Genomic DNA, 16,476 nt, shown 5'->3' on the forward strand with positions numbered 1-16,476 from the left:
TAACCTTGCTTTCGGTCTGGTCTTGCTTTTCTGCCAACTTTTCCCTCGGCTTTGCCTTGTCCTTAGACACCTTCAACAAAAAGTGATCACCAACAAATATTTCCTGCTATCATACAAGGCCAGATGCATTAATGTTACAAACACTAAATGCAGGCCCAAAGTCCCAATTTTTTTTGTTAATCCAAAGTCCTGATGTTTCGCGGACAAATTTCACCATGAAGAATCATGTGAAAGAAAAACTTCATCTCTAACAATTCTGATAAATGCCTCCATTTCAAGTCAACGGCAGCATAATAAACTAACCAATTAACACATACTTTACACTATAACATATGCATGCATGCATTTCTCAGCTGAAACAATGAGAGCTGGGGCCTAGAAAACATGAAATGTCTCTCTTTCAACCATAAACAGACATGCAAATGCTATATACAAAATGTTAAGATACTACTTGAAACCAAATATGCAAAGCAAAACAAACTTATTGACGTAAAATATGAAAACCAAGCACTTGCTGTGAAATCATAACTTCGGAATTCGGATAAATAATAACCTTGCTTTCAGTCTGGTCTTGCTTCTCTGCCAACTCTTCCCCCTGCATTGCCTTGTCCTTGGACACCTTCATCTAATAAATATGATATAGTTCAAAACACCAAGAAACACAAAGTGAGCACCAACAACACAAATACTTAATGCAATCATACAAGGCCAGATGCATTAATGTCTCAAACACTAAATGCAGGCCCAAAGTCCCGATTTTTCAAGTACAAATTTCACTGCAAAGAAGCATGTGAAAGAAAATCTTCATCTTTAACAAATATGATGTGTCTCCATTTCGAGTCAATCGCGCTGACAAACATCATCGTCACGGCATAATAAACTAACCGATTAACACATTCTTAATGCTATAACACATGCAGACATGCATTTCTCAGCTCAAACAATGACAGGTGAGGCCGGAAAACACGAAAAGCCTCAATCTTTCTACCCTAAACATACATATGCAATTGCTAAATGCGAAAGACGAGTGATATACCAGCTTGTTATTCCTTCTCCAAGAGTGATTCCTTGTGCTACTCTCCTCAACAACCTCCTTCACCACCTCACCACCGCTCTCATTCCCTCCTCCTCCGCTGCCGCTTTCGCTCTTTTCGCTCTGTCTCTCCTTCTCAGATTCCTCTTGAGTCTCTCTCTCCTTGCCTTCTTCTTTTTCCTCCTTTTCCTTCAAACTCAATTCCTGAATCTTCCGAATCTCATCAAGGAAGGCAGGGTCGAGATTCCTCATCCATTCGATCACGGCGGGGTTGAGTGTCCGAATCAATTCAAGGCTTTTAGGATCGAGATAGGACGGCGCAGGAGACGGAATAGACGGTGGATGATCACTTTGATCATCGATGCGGTTGTTGTCCATGGGATTTAGGGAAACGGCGACGCCTTCAGGGAGTTCCGATTGCCGTCCGGTTCGAAAGTACCTATAAAGTTCGACCAGCCGTTGGCAACATTGATAGTTTTTGTGCTGGCAGGGACGGCGGGGTCGGCGGCTGAAACTGGGATGCTGGGTTTGCTGTGAACTTGCAACTAGCAGCTACATTATCATTACGGATTAAATTGAGTTTTAGTTGGTTGCTTAATTGTAGAAACTGGGTTTTGACTGGTTAAATCAAAGTCGTCGGCTTTATCTAGCAGAGGCATGTTTGGATTGCTTTTCGATTCCAACGCTACTTTGGAAAAGCGGACATTCTTGTACTTAGACCCACTAGCTACAGTGCCTCTACCTAAACACCTCTTACTTCGATACGAAGGAATCATAAACCGATAAAGCTTTGCGCTACTTTACAACTTTCAAAATGTTTCAAAATCTCAACTGAATCTTAAACTTATGAAGCTTTGAGATATTTTATAACTCTTAAAATGTTTCAAAATCTCAAAGAAAGATTACATAATTTTATTTTTATAAGAAAAAGCCTAATTACTCTAATCAAATACTAATAAACTTACTAACTATATTACTGACTTATACTTGTACAATCATTTTAACTAATCATCTAACTAATGGTGTGGAGCTCTTAATAAGAACTAATAGCAAAAATGTTCTAATCATACAGTCTAAGCCACTCGAAATAAAAGAGGTATACCTGGTTGGTTTTCATTCTAACAGGGTGATTAAACTTGCAATTGGATCCAAACTTGCAATCATCGAGTTTGTTCTTAACAAAATCATTAGATGTAACCACTTGATCAAACTTTAAGTATCATTGTTTGGAAGCTTACTTGAGACCATAGATTGATTTCTTTAATTTACAGACCATATTCTCCTTCCCCCTTTCAATAAATCCAGGGGGTTGTACTATGTAAATGTCTTCTTGAAGATCACCATTGAGGAATGCTGTTTTTACATCCATCTGATGTAACTCAAGATCAAAGTGGGCAGTGATTGCCATAATAATTCGCATTGAATCTTTGGAAGACACTAGTGAAAATGTATCATTATAGTCAATACCTTCTCTCTGAGCAAACCCTTTAGCAACCAACCGAGCTTTATACCTCTCAATTTGTCCATGTGCATCCCTCTTAGTCTTGTACACCCATTTACACCTTATAGACTAGTCCTTGGCTCCACTAACACCCAAACCTGATTCTTGTACAATGAGTCCAGCTCCTCCTTCATTGCATTGTTCCGCAAACTTGACTGTGAACTCTTTATGGCCTATGAATAAGTTATTAGATCATCAATGTCTCCAATATTATAGTCAGTTTCTTGAAGATAATAAAAAAAAATCACTTGTAATTGCAAGTTTTCTTGTTCTTGTTAGGGGTGGAAAATTTTTCCATAAACTGATTTACTGACCGAACCATACCGGTCGGCTCATAATGGTATGGTATAGTTTTGGTATTTTTTCATAATCGGTTGGCATTTTACGGAACCGATAATTAATGGCATGACTTTGGTAATTAATTTTGTATGCCAGCGGTATGCCATACCTACCAATATATATATATATATATATATATATATTTTTTTTTTTTCTATTTAGATATTTTAGGTATTTTTTACATGCTTGACTGTTGACTCCTTAGTTTTAGGATTTAAAAAATATATGTATATGCATATGATTCATGCCATAATAAATATAGAAAATATTGTTAACAAAATTGATAGCATGATGATTACTGATACTATATATACACGTACATATATATATATATATATATATATGATTTTGAATGTATATGCGTTGCTTATGTTTAGGATGATGGAGTTTAGCCCATCAACTGTTGGTGCACAACATGGATTAACCCAAAATGAACCACACAATGCAACCGAACAACCACGCCAATTTGAAAATCAAAATAAGCCATTGGAACAGGAAGATAGCGAGGAAGAAGTGGAAACCATCGGTTGTGCCATTTACCAACCGAACCAGCCAATAATTTAGGCTAAATCGATTTTTGGCAACTACAAGAAGACAGTTGGCTAGCAGTAAACTGATTTTCGGTAATTATGTATATGTGGCTGGTATGGGGCACAAGGAATTTGGCACGGTTTGCCAAACGAACCCAGCCCTAGTTCTTGTGGATCTTCTGATTTCAGGTTGAACTTGAATATTGTCAATTTGTTGTGCAACTTGTTGAAGCATTATCAACCAATTCAATAGCTTGCTGACTCGATTCATGCCTGATTTCAGTTACTTCTTATTGCTCCATCACTTCAACTATTTCATTAGAATGATCAGACTCAATGTGTTGATCATTGGCTTGAGAGTACACCAAAATTGGGCAATGTTCACTTGAAGATGCTTCAATTGATGGTTGTTCAAGTTCCTCAAATATAAAGTTCTCAACGGTAAAATCTAAGACATCTTGATCTTCAAAAAACCTTGCATTATGGGTTTCCTTGATTCTGGTGTGAGCCAATGCACAATAGAACTTAAACCCCTTTGATTTTTCTAAGTAACCTATGAAATAACAAGACTTAGTCCTTAGATCTAGTTTCCTTTCCTCCGAATTATAGAACCTAGCCTCTACCTTACATCCCTAAATATGGAAGTGACCAAAACTTGGCATTCTACCATACTAGACTTCAAAAGGAGTGGTTGATACTAATTTGCTAGGGACTCGATTTAGTATATAGTTAGCAGTCTTCAGAGTCTCACCCCATAAGAAACTAGGCAACTTAGACCTTAACTTCATGCTTCTCACCATGCCAATCAATGTCCCGTTTCTTCTTTTTGATACTCCATTTTGTTGTGGTGTGCCAGGAATTGTGTATTGAGCCACAATTCCTTGTGATTCAGGGTAAAGTGCAAAAGGACCCTTCTGTTGTCCAAACTCTGTGTACCTACCAAAATATTATCCACCCCTATCCAATCTAACAATAGGATTTGTTTAACTGCTTTTCTACCTCAGTCTTAAAGATTGTGAAACATTTAAGAACATATGACTTTTCACTCATTAAAAATGTATAAACGAAAAATCATCAATGAAATTAACAAAGTAACCGTTTCCACAAATTGTTTTAGTTGGGAAAGGACCACAAACACCAGTGTGAATAATCTTAAGTAAATTTTTACTTCTTTTGGCTTCAGAATTTCGAAAATTAGTTAGCTTTCCTTTAAAACAATCCACACATTCAGTTGTAGTTTCGAAATCAAGTGAATGAATCAAGTTTGCTTTTGATAGTTTAGTGATTCTTTTGATATATGACCTAATCTCTTGTGCCAAAGAATGTAAGAAGTGCCAATGTTTAACATTCTCTTAATGCTTGTATTTAGTGCATGATGTTCATTAAAGACCACACTACACTCCAACTGCCATAAGATTTCAACTAAGCTAGCTGTCCCTAAAGTGGAATTAAGATGGTTCTTTTGAAAAAGTTGTAAACATTCATCATCACCTAGGAAGGAAAAACCATTTTTCACAAGTTTAGAGGCTGAGATCAAATTTCTTCTCATCTTTGGAACATAAAGCACATCATTCAATTGCAAAATAAACCTAGAATTTAGTTTTAACCAATTGTTCCAACAACTTTAACTGTAACATTTGTCCCTTCCCCCACAAAACATTAAAATAGTTAAAACTAGCATCCTTTTGTTTTTCAAAACCATGCAGTGAATTATTTATGTGAATTGTGCCGTCAGTATCAAACCACCATAAGTTAAAAGGAATCTCAATTAAGTTCGACTCTACACATACATTAACTATTTATTTCCCATTAGCTTTCAAATAGTCCTTAAATAATTCACAATCTTTTCTTAAATGACCTCGAGTTTTGCAAGAAAAAAAAACATTAAGCTTAACTTTAGGTTTAAGATTGTTAAACCCTTTGGAAGATTCAAATATTTTAGCAGAAATACCAATCTTATCAGAATTCCTAGAGTTCTTGAAGTTCTTACCTGAATTATTTCCAGCATGGTATGATTTCTTCCCTTTTCCTCCTTGCACAAAGTTCCTGCCTTTTTGCCTTTTTATTGCCTTTGGCAAGTCTCTTCTTGAACACACTGTGCAATTAACTCATCTACATCCTAACTCTTGTCTTGTGTATTATAAGACACCTCTAGTTGAGAGTACTTGAATGGGAGAGCTTGAAGAATCATGAAAACCAACTGCTTTTCTCCAATGCTAACATCCATTGAATTCAACTTCTTTGCAGCGTCAATCATTTTCATACTATGGTCCATGATTGAACCAGAATTATCAATTTTGTAAGTTGTTAGCAGTGACATATATTGGTTGATCTTTGCTTTCTATGCCTCTTTGAATTTTTTCTCAATAGCCTTCAAGTAATTAGTTGCTAAATCATGCTTCTTAATGCCTCCACGAACTGTATCAGTCATACCACTCTCCAGGATAGAAAGTGCCACTTTGTCAGCTCTTGTCCACCTTCCATGATCAGTCTTCTCAGCTCTAGTACTCTGATATGTGATCATTGGTCTTGGAGTATCAATGACAATGTCATACTCATTGATTGTCAATAATAATCCAATTTCTCTCCTCCATTTTCTGTAGTTACTCCCTCCAATGATAATTGGGATATTTGCCAAGTTCAAAGTCTTCAAGGATATTGCAGACACTGCAGATGAAATCACAATCATGAACCAACTAGGTTCGTGATTTCCTTTTGCAGTTCGCATATCAAAACTTATATCAATGATTCATACATACAGACTTATCAACACATAGTTGACAATCATACATAGAATGACTGATTCATCGAGAACTTAGAAGATCACAATAAGATATGCTACAATAGTCAGTTCTCAAGTGTCTCATGCATGCTGCAGATGAGAATTTTGCAGGATATGAAGATAATAGTAATCTTAATTGCGAGTAGTTAGTCCTTTACAAAGAAACTTCAATCAATAATATCACATAATGTTAAATTTCCTTGAACTAATTTGGATCTTTTTTTTTTTTTTTTTTTTTTTTTATTTATTTTTTTTAACTTACGAACCACTCAATTTCAAGACTGAATTCATAGCATGTAGTCTAGGCTCTGATACCACATGTTAACATAAACATATTCCCATAAACATATAATATGAATCACAGAAGTTCAAACACAAAACCACGTTCATAAACCTTTGAACATATAACAAACACATTACCTGTAGATGAATTCGAAGAGCCTGCCATGACTTGTTTCTGCAGCAAACCAGAAGTGCACCTTCTTCTCTCTTCAGTAATGAGTTTGCTCGTTACTAATAATAGGTCTTATTTCAAAAGAATAGAGCACGGTAACTGTGAGAGCAAAGGTCACTTTATATATATATATATATATATATATATATATATATATATATATATATATGTATGTATATATATATGTATGTATGTATATCATAATCCTAGCCAAGTCCTACAAATGATTCCCCTATTAAAATCCATATAGACAACCAATTCAACACACAGTGTTTCAGCATGACATGGATTACAAATGCACTCCCAATAAGGACTTCATATTTAATCTTGAATCAAATAACTTAATTCACATATTCATACTCATACTCATGCTCATATTCCCCTATGTCTGTCTATATATATATATATATATATATATATATATATATATATATATATATATGTATGTATGTATGTATGTATGTATATATATATATATTGTGCGGTTCTCAGTTAAATAATTGGGCACAAGTATGTCACTTTATTTAGGTTTGCAGCAGTTGCTTCTGGCTTGTTACAGGACCTTACCTTGTATCAATCTGATCATCCCACTCCCCAAGTCCGAGAGCTCACTTGGTGCCTAAGATTGGATTTGATTTGGTAACACAGTAAATTCCAGCATGTTGAAGGACGGAAGAAACAAAGAAGTTTTGTCCAAGTTAAAAGGTAGAAGATGAAGTGCAGAGTGAAGAAAACATATCATTTTCGACCCCCCACAAAATGGTAGGATACCAACATCTCTTATAACTTATCCCTTCTAATCCCGTCCCCAGATGAAGAATCATTCACAACGACCTTCATTTCTTACTTCACCATATCTTAAAATAGCAAATTATCAAATCTAATTCTCCACATCAAATGAGAAGGTTTGACAAATTCACTTCAGGAGGAGGCACATGCACAAGTTTTTTTTTTCAAACCTCATAAATTCTTCGTGCACTCTCGTTTGTTTTGCTCATTGTCGTCGAGGATCATCAAATTTTTTTGTCCCGTCGAATTATTCGTCGCGATGAGAGGATCAAATAATCTCTATGTAGACACTAACTTGGTTCAAAAAACAAAATGTTTGAATTCGTCCAGCAATTCTACCCCTTTGTTGGGGTTTGTTTGGTTTGGAGGTCAATAGTTAACACAATCACTTCTGTAGGTAGGATTATCCAACAAGCAAATCAAAGATTATTGGGAAGAGACCATAACCACAAAGCAAAGTTGAGAGGATACTCCCCAAATTTAACCTGTATATTCTAGTAAAATCACTTCAAATACGAAATGATTTACATTTTCCGGCTTCAATTAAGTTCTTACATCCGAAAGACCGCTGGCAGCTGGGTGACAAGGTTTGAACATTTCCAAGTTAAAAATAACAAAACGATTAACTCCTCTAGCTGGCGTTTCATGCAAAACTTATAACTCATGCTGTTGCGGAATTGTAGCATCAGTCCCAGCCATACTTCCAGATGTTCAAAGGGCATGAGAAGGAAAAGAAAGAAGTCAAAACACGAAAAATCCGACTATTATCCCTAAAAAAATGGTAATTCGAACATCAAAATCATGAGAGGTAAATAAACATAAGACTATAATACCGGAGTGATGACATCATTCCATTCTGCAGTTTCGGAATGAATCCCATGAGATTCATAAGTGGATTGTGGGCGAGATTCTTCTAAAGGTGTAGGATCAGGGTGATTAAACAAGCAGCTGTTTTCATACCTGCAAGTGCCAGTTTGCATATAGTGCAAACAATCTGCCATCCCCTGTAATACGTTAAAATAATTATTCAGCGAATACATGGACACTTGATAGTAGCTCCAACAGACTAAGAAAATAGCAAAGACAAAATCTTAGATATTCATTCCTCATATTTTTGCAGATAAAACCGAGAGTTTATACCGGACGAATTGGCAGGCCCAAAAAGTTAAGTTCCAGAGCTGGAGCTACAGAGGGTTCCCCTTTACATTGTCCTGGGCAATACTGCAACAAGCTCAAGTGTTATATAAACATCATGAAACTGTTACTAGGCCGCCATGCACATTGCACAGATTTGAATAGTAGGGTACAAAGGGAAAGAAATGTCATTCACAATTTAAAAATTAATTGTAATCCTGTATAAAAAGGAATATGTGATTGTAATGTAACACCATAAAATTGTCATGAAAACACATTGACTATAAGTTGATCACGTTCAAGACCCTCATCGTTCTATAGTCAGCTACAAGATAAAAGGTTTAAGATACGTCGCCTATGAGTTGATCATGTTCAGTTGTGCATGCTAACCTACTAGCTTTCAGATAAACCATATGAGAAGCCCCATCGTCACTCAAAACAGAAAGAGTTAAGATACTACGTGAGACCAAATATGCAAAGTAAAAGAAAACTTAAGGATGTAAGGCATGAAAACCAAGCAATTGAAGTTCAAAACCAGAACTTCGGACAGATAATAATCTTGCTTCCGGTCTGGTCTTGCTTCTCTGTCAACTCTTCACTCTGCTTTGCCTTGTCCGTAGACACCATCTAAACAAATATAATATAGTTGAAAACACCAAGAAACACAAAGTGAGCACCAACAACACAAATCTTTCATCCAGTCATACAAGGCCCGATGCATTAATGTTCCAAACACTAAATGCAGGTCCAAAGTCACCATTTTTCAGTTAATCCAAAGTACCAATATTCACGTACAAATTTCACCACAGAGATGCATGTGAAAGAAAAACATCAGCTCTAACAAATATGACTAGTGCTTCATTTCGAGTAAATTCCACTGACAAAGATCATCATCACGGCATAATAAATTAACCGATTAACACATTCTTTACACTATAACACATGCATACATGCATTTTTCTGCTAAAGCATCAAACAAAGAGAGATAAACACGAAAAGTCTCAATCTTTCAACCATAAACATGCATATGCAAATGCTAAGTACAAAAAGTTAAGACACTACTTGAAACCAAATATGCAAAGTAAAATAAACTTAATGATGTAAACATGAAAACCAAGCAATTGCAGTAAAAAGTTCAAAACCAGAACTTCGGATAGATAATAACCTTGTTTTTGGTCTGGCCTTGCTTCTCTGCCAACTCTCCCCTTTGCTTTGCCTTGTCCTTAGACACCTTCTAAACAATATGATAAAGTTGAAAACACCCAGAAACACAAAGTGAGCACCAACAACACAAATACTTCATCCAGTCATACAAGGCCAGATGCATTAATGTTTCAAAAACTAAATGCAGGTCCAAAGTTGCCATTTTTCAGTTAATCCGAAGTACCAATTTTCACGAACAAATTTCACCACAAAGATGCATGTGAAACAAAAACATCATCTCTAACAAATATGACAGTTGCTTCATTTCGAGTCAATTCCACTGACAAAGATCATCATCACGGCATAATAAACTAACCAATTAACACATTCTTTACACTATAACACATGCATACATGCATTTTTCAGCTAAAGCACGAAACAAAGAGAGCTAAACACGAAAAGTCTCAATCCTTCAACCATAAACATACTTATGCAAATGCTAAATACAAAAAGTTAAGATACTACTTGAAACCAAATATGCAAAGTAAAACAAACTTAATGATGTAAACATGAAAACCAAGCAATTGCAGTAAAAAGTTCAAAACCAGAACTTCGGATAGATAATAACCTTGTTTTTGGTCTGGCCTTGCTTCTCTGCCAACTCTCCCCTCTGCTTTGCCTCGTCCTTAGACACCTTCTTCTAATAAATATGATAAAGTTCAAAACAGCAAGAAACACAAAGTGAGCACCAACAATACAAATATTTCCTACAATCATACAAGGCCATATGCATTAATGTCTAAAACGTTAAATGCAGACCCAAAGTACTGATTTTTCAAGTACAAATTTCACCACAAAGATGCATGTGAAAGAAAATGTCATCTCTAACCAATATGATAAGTGCCTCCATTTCAATTTTTTGAGTCAATTGCACTGACAAAGATCATCAACACAGCGTAATAAACAAACCAATCAACACATTCTTTACACTATAACACATGCATACATGCATTTCTCAGCTAAAGACTGAAAAATTGAGAGTTGAGGCCGGGAAAACACTAAAAATCTCAATCTTTCAACCACAAACATAGATATGCAAATGCTAAATACAAAAAGTTAAGAAACCACTTGAAACAAAATAGGCGAAGTAAAACGATCTTAATGATGTAAAACATGAACACCAAACAGTTGCAGTTAAAAGTTCAAAACCAGAACTTCGGATAGATAATTACCTTGCTTTCAGTCTGGTCTTGCTTCTCTGCCAACTCTTCCCTTTGCTTTGCCTTGTCCTTAGACACCTTCATCTAATAAATATGATAAAGTTCAAAATGCCAAGAAACGCAAAATGAGCACTGAAAACACAAATATTTCATGCAATCATAGAAGGCCATAAGCATTAATGTCTCAAACACTAAATGCAGGCCCAAAGTCCCCATTTTTTTTTTTAATCCAAGGTCCGAAGTTTTCATGTACAAATTTCACCAAGCATGTGAAAGGAAAAAAAATCATCTCTTAACAAATATGATATGTGCCTCCATTTCGAGCCAATTCCGCTAACAAAAATCATCATCGCGGCATAACAAACTAACGATTAACACATTCTTTAATTACACTATAGCACATGCATACATGCATTTCTCAGCTGAGACAATGAGAATTGAAGCCCAGAAAACACGGAAAGTCTCAATCATTCAACCATAAACATACATACGGTTAAATACAAAAATTTAAGATACAACTTGAAACCAAATATGCAAAGTAAAACTAACTTAATGATGTTAAACATGAAAACCAAGTAGTTGCAGTAAAAAACCAGAACATCAGATAGATAAGAACCTTGCTTTCGGTCTGGTCTTGCCTCTCTGCCAACTCTTCCTTCTGCTTTGCCTTGTCCTTGGACAGCTTCTTCTAATAAATATGATAAAGTTCAAAACACAAAGAAACACAAAGTGAGCACCAACAACACAAATATTTCCTGCAATCATACAAGGCCAGATGCATTAATTTCGCAAACGCTAAATGCAGGCCCAAAGTCCCCATTTTTTTTGTTAATCCAAAGTCCCGAATTTTCAAGTACAAATTTCACGACAAAGATGCATGTAAAAGAAAAACTTCATCTCTAACAAAAAATAGTGCCTCCATTTTGAGTCAATTTCGCTGACAAAGATCATCATCACGGCATAATAGACTAACTGATCAACACATTCTTTACACTATAACACATGCATACATGCACTTTTCAGCTAAAGCATGAAACAAAGAGAGCTACACACGAAAAGTCTCAATCTTTCAACCATAAACATACATATGCAAATGCTAAATACAAAAAGTTAAGATACTACTTGAAACAAAATATGCGAAGTAAAACAAACTCAATGATGTAGAACATGAAAACCAAGCAGTTGCAGTAAAAAGTTCAAAACCAGAACTTTGGATAGATAATGACCTTGCTTTCGGTCTGGTCTTGCTTCTCTGCCAACTCTTCCGTCTGCTTTGCCTTGTCCTTAGACACCTTCGTCCAAAAAATATGATAAAGTTCAAAATACCAAGAAACACAAAATGCGCACCAAAAACACAAATAATTTATGCAATCATAGAAGGCCATAAGCATTAATGTCTCAAACGCTAAATGCAGGCCCAAAGTCCCGATTCTTTTTGTTAATCCAAAGTCCAAATTTTTCATGTACAAATTTCACCAAAAAAGTTGCATGTGAATAAAAAACATCATCTCTACAAATATGATATGTGCCTCCATTTTGAGTCAATTCCTGCTGACAAATATCATCAATCGGTGCATAATAAACCAACCAATTAACACATTCTTTACACTATAACACATGCATTCATGCATTCCTCAGCTAAAACAATGAGAGCTGAGGGCGGGAAAACACGAATAAGTCTCAATCTTTCAACCATAAACATACATATGCAAGTGCTAAATGCACAAAGTTAAGATACTACTTGAAACCATATAAGTAAAGTAAAACTAACTTAATGATGTTAAACATGAAAACCAAGCAGTTGCAGTAAAAAAGAACTTCGGATAGATAATAACCTTGATTTCGGTCTGGTCTTGCTTCTCTGCAAACTCTTCCCTCTGCTTTGCTTTCTCCTTAGACACCTTCTATTAAATAGATAAAGTTCAAAACACCAAGAAACACAAGGGGAGCATCAACAAAATAAATATTTCGCGCAATCATAAAGGCCAAATGTATTAAATCTCAAATACTAAATCGTGGCCCAAAGTCCAAATTTTTTTGTTATTCCAAAGTCCCAAATTTTCACATACAATTTTCACCAAAAAGATGCATATGAAATTATGAATGAAAACATCATCTCTAACAAATATGACATGTGCCTCCATTTCAAGTCAATTCTGCTGACAAAGATCATGATCGCAGCTTAATAAACTAACCGGTTATAACATTCTTTACACCATAACACATGCATACATGCATTTCTCAGTTGAAACAATGAGAGCTGAAGTTGGGAAAACAAGAAAAGTCTCAATCTTTCAACAATAAACATACATATGAAAATGCTAAATACAAAAAGTTAAGATACTACTTGAAATCATATATGCAAAGTAAAACAAACTTAATGATGCAAAACATTAAAAGCAGTTGCATTGAAAACCAGAACTATGGATAGATAATAACCTTGCTTTCGGTCTGGTCTTGCTTCACTGACAACTCTTCCCTCTGCTTTGCCTTGTCCTTTGACACCTTCTTCTAATAAATTAGATAAAGTTCAAAACACCAAGAAACACAAAGTGAGCATCAACAACACAAATATTTCCTGCAATCATAATAGGCCGGATGCATTAATGTCTCAAACACTAAATGCGGGCTCAAAGTCTCAATTTTTTTTGTTTATCAAAAATCCCAATCTTTTCACGTACAAACTTCACCATGAAGATGCATGGGAAAGAGAAATATCATCTCCAAAAAATATGATATGCGCCTCCATTTTGAGTCAATGCCGCTGGAAAAATCATCATCGTGGCATAATAAACGAACCGATTAACACATTCTTTTCGCTATAACAGATGCGTACATGCATTTCTTAGCTGAACCAATCAGAGCTGAGGCTGGGTAAACACGAATAGTCTCAATCTTTCAACCATAAACATACATATGCAAATGCTAAATACAAAATGTTAAGATAGTACATGAAACCAAATACGCAAAGTAAAACAATCTTAATGATGTAAAGCAGGAAAACCAAGTAGTTGCAGCAAAAAGTTAAAAACCAGAACTTCGGATTGATATTAACCTTGCTTTCGGTCTGGACTTGCTTCTCCACCAACTCTTCCCGCTGCTTTGCCTTGTCCTTAGACACCTCCTGATAAATATGATAAAACACCAAGAAACACAAAGTGAGCACAAAAAAAAATACAAATATTTCCTGCAATCATACAAGGCCATATGCATTAAAGTCTCAAACGCTAAATGCATACCCAAAGTCCCCATTTTTTTTTGTTAATTCAAAGTCCCCATTTTTAACGTACAAATTTCAGAACAAATATGCACATGAAAGAAAACATCACCTCTAACAAATATGATATGTGCCTACATTTCAAGTCAATTCTGCTAACAAAGATCATCATCGCAGCATATTAAACGAACTGACTATAACATATGCATGCATTCATTTCTCAACTGAAACAATGAAAGCTAAGGCCGGGAAAACACGGAAAGTCTCAATCTTCCAACCATAAATATGCATATGCAAATGCTAAATAGAAAAAGTTAAGATACTACTTGAAACCAAATATGCAGAGTAAAAACAAACATAATGACAGAAAACATGAAAACCAAGCAATTTGCTGTCAAATCATAACCTCAAATAGATAATAACCTTGCTTTCAGTCTGGTCTTGCTTTTCTGCCAACTCTTCCCTCGGCTTTGCCTTGTCCTTAGACACCTTCAACACAAAGTCACCAACAAACATTTCCTGCTATCATACAAGGCCAGATGCATTAACGTTTCAAACACTAAATGCAGGCCCAAAGTCCCAATTTTTTTTGTTAATCCAAAGTCCTGATGTTTCGCGGACAAATTTCACCATAAAGATGCATGTGAAAGAAAAACTTCATCTCTAACAATTCTGATAAATGCCTCCATTTCGAGTCAACGGCAGCACAATAAACTAACCAATTAACATATACTTTACACTATAACATATGCATGCATGCATTTCTCAGCTGAAACAATGAGAGCTGGGGCCTAGAAAACATGAAATGTCTGTATTCAACCATAAACACACATGCAAATGCTATATACAAAAAGTGAAGATACTATTTGAGACCAAATATGCAAAGCAAAACAAACTTAATGATGTAAAACATGAAAACCAAGCACTTGCTGTGAAAACCAGAACTTCGGAATTCGGATAGATAATAACCTTGCTTTCGGTCTGGTCTTGCTTCTCTGCCAACTCTTCCCCCTGCATTGCCTTGTCCTCGGACACCTTCATCTAATAAATATGATATAGTTCAAAACACCAAGAAACACAAAGTGAGCACCAACAACACAAATACTTAATGCAATCATACAAGGCCAGATGCATTACTGTCTCAAACACTAAATGCAGGCCCAAGGTCCCCATTTTTCACGTACAAATTTCACTACAAAGATGCATGTGAAAGAAAATCTTCATCTTTAACAAATATGATGTGTCTCCATTTCGAGTCAATCCCGCTGACAAACATCATCGTCACGGCATAATAAACTAACCGATTAACACATTCTTTATACTATAACACATGCATACATGCATTTCTCAGCTCAAACAATGAGAGGTGAGGCCGGAAAACACGAAAAGCCTCAATCTTTCAACCCTAAACATACATATGCAATTGCTAAATGCGAAAGACGAGTGATATACCAGCCTTTTTTTCCTTCTCCGAGAGCGCTTACTTGTGCTACTCTGCTCAACAACCTCCTTCACCACCTCACCACCGTTCTCATTCCCTCCTCCCCCGCTGCCGCTTTCGCTCTTTTCGCTCTCTCTCTCCTTCTCAGTTTCCTCTTGAGTCTCTCTCTCCTTGCCTTCTTCTTTTTCCTCCTTTTCCTTCAACCTCAATTCCCGACTCTTCCGAATCTCATCGAGGAAGGCAGGGTCGGGATTCCTAATCCATTCGATCACGGCGGGATCGAGTGTCCGAATCAAATCAACTATTTCAGGATCGAGATCGGACGGCGCAGGAGACGGAATAGACTGTGGATGACCACCTTGATCATCGACGGGGTTGTTGTTAATGGGATTTATGGGAACGGCGACGCCTTCAAGGAGTTCCGATTGCAGTCCGGATCGATAGTACCTATAAATTTCGACCAACTCTGTAAATGACACCGGTTGCTGAACACCCGTTGGCAACATTGGTAGTTTTTGTGCTGGCGGGGACGGCGGCTGAAACTGTGTTGCTGGGTTTGCTCTGAACCTGCAACTAGCAGCTACATTATCATTACGGATTAAATTGAGTTTTAGTTGGTTGATTAATTGTAGAAACTGGGTTTTGACTGGTTAAATCACAGTCGTCGGCTTTTTCTAGCAGAGGCATGTTTGGATTGCTTTTCGATTCCAAACCTACTGTGGAAAAGCGGATACTCATGTACTTGGATGCGTTGGCTACAGTGTCTATACGGTCCTAAACAACTCATACTTCGATACGACGGAATTATGAACGGACAAAGCTTTGAGCTACTTCACAACTTTCAAAATGTATCAAAATCCCAACTGAATCATAAACCAATAAACTTTGAGCTA

The 16,476-nt window shown here is 36.2% G+C and overlaps 1 protein-coding gene across 50 annotated transcripts in view; it reads right to left on the minus strand.

Moving 5' to 3' along the window:
• LOC103926738 (myb-like protein X) overlaps positions 1-16,438 on the minus strand; it is a 29,070-nt gene extending 12,632 nt beyond the window's left edge. Inside the window, exons 1-11 of one of the 50 annotated variants that reach the window (XM_048589650.1) lie at positions 15,595-16,429; positions 15,112-15,183; positions 14,566-14,664; positions 13,981-14,049; positions 13,365-13,436; positions 12,761-12,829; positions 12,152-12,217; positions 11,542-11,613; positions 10,938-11,009; positions 10,334-10,402; positions 9,728-9,793 (exon numbers count right to left, since the gene is read on the minus strand). In XM_048589650.1, coding sequence (XP_048445607.1) covers positions 9,728-9,793; positions 10,334-10,402; positions 10,938-11,009; positions 11,542-11,613; positions 12,152-12,217; positions 12,761-12,829; positions 13,365-13,436; positions 13,981-14,049; positions 14,566-14,664; positions 15,112-15,183; positions 15,595-16,089 — 1,221 coding nt within the window. In that variant the 5' untranslated portion in view covers positions 16,090-16,429. Of the gene's footprint in view, positions 1-4; positions 104-553; positions 626-9,727; positions 9,797-10,333; positions 10,406-10,937; positions 11,010-11,541; positions 11,614-12,151; positions 12,224-12,760; positions 12,830-13,364; positions 13,437-13,980; positions 14,050-14,565; positions 14,665-15,111; positions 15,184-15,594 lie in introns of all 50 variants that reach the window. The other 49 variants (XM_048589649.1, XM_048589653.1, XM_048589658.1 and 46 more) reach the window with 49 other exon arrangements.
• Between the last annotated feature and the right edge of the window lie 38 nt (positions 16,439-16,476).

This window comes from the organism of the source record quoted next, unplaced genomic scaffold (assembly GCF_019419815.1).
Source record: "Pyrus x bretschneideri cultivar Hongxiangsu unplaced genomic scaffold, Pyrus_bretschneideri_v1 Contig3, whole genome shotgun sequence".
Taxonomy (NCBI): domain Eukaryota; kingdom Viridiplantae; phylum Streptophyta; class Magnoliopsida; order Rosales; family Rosaceae; genus Pyrus; species Pyrus x bretschneideri.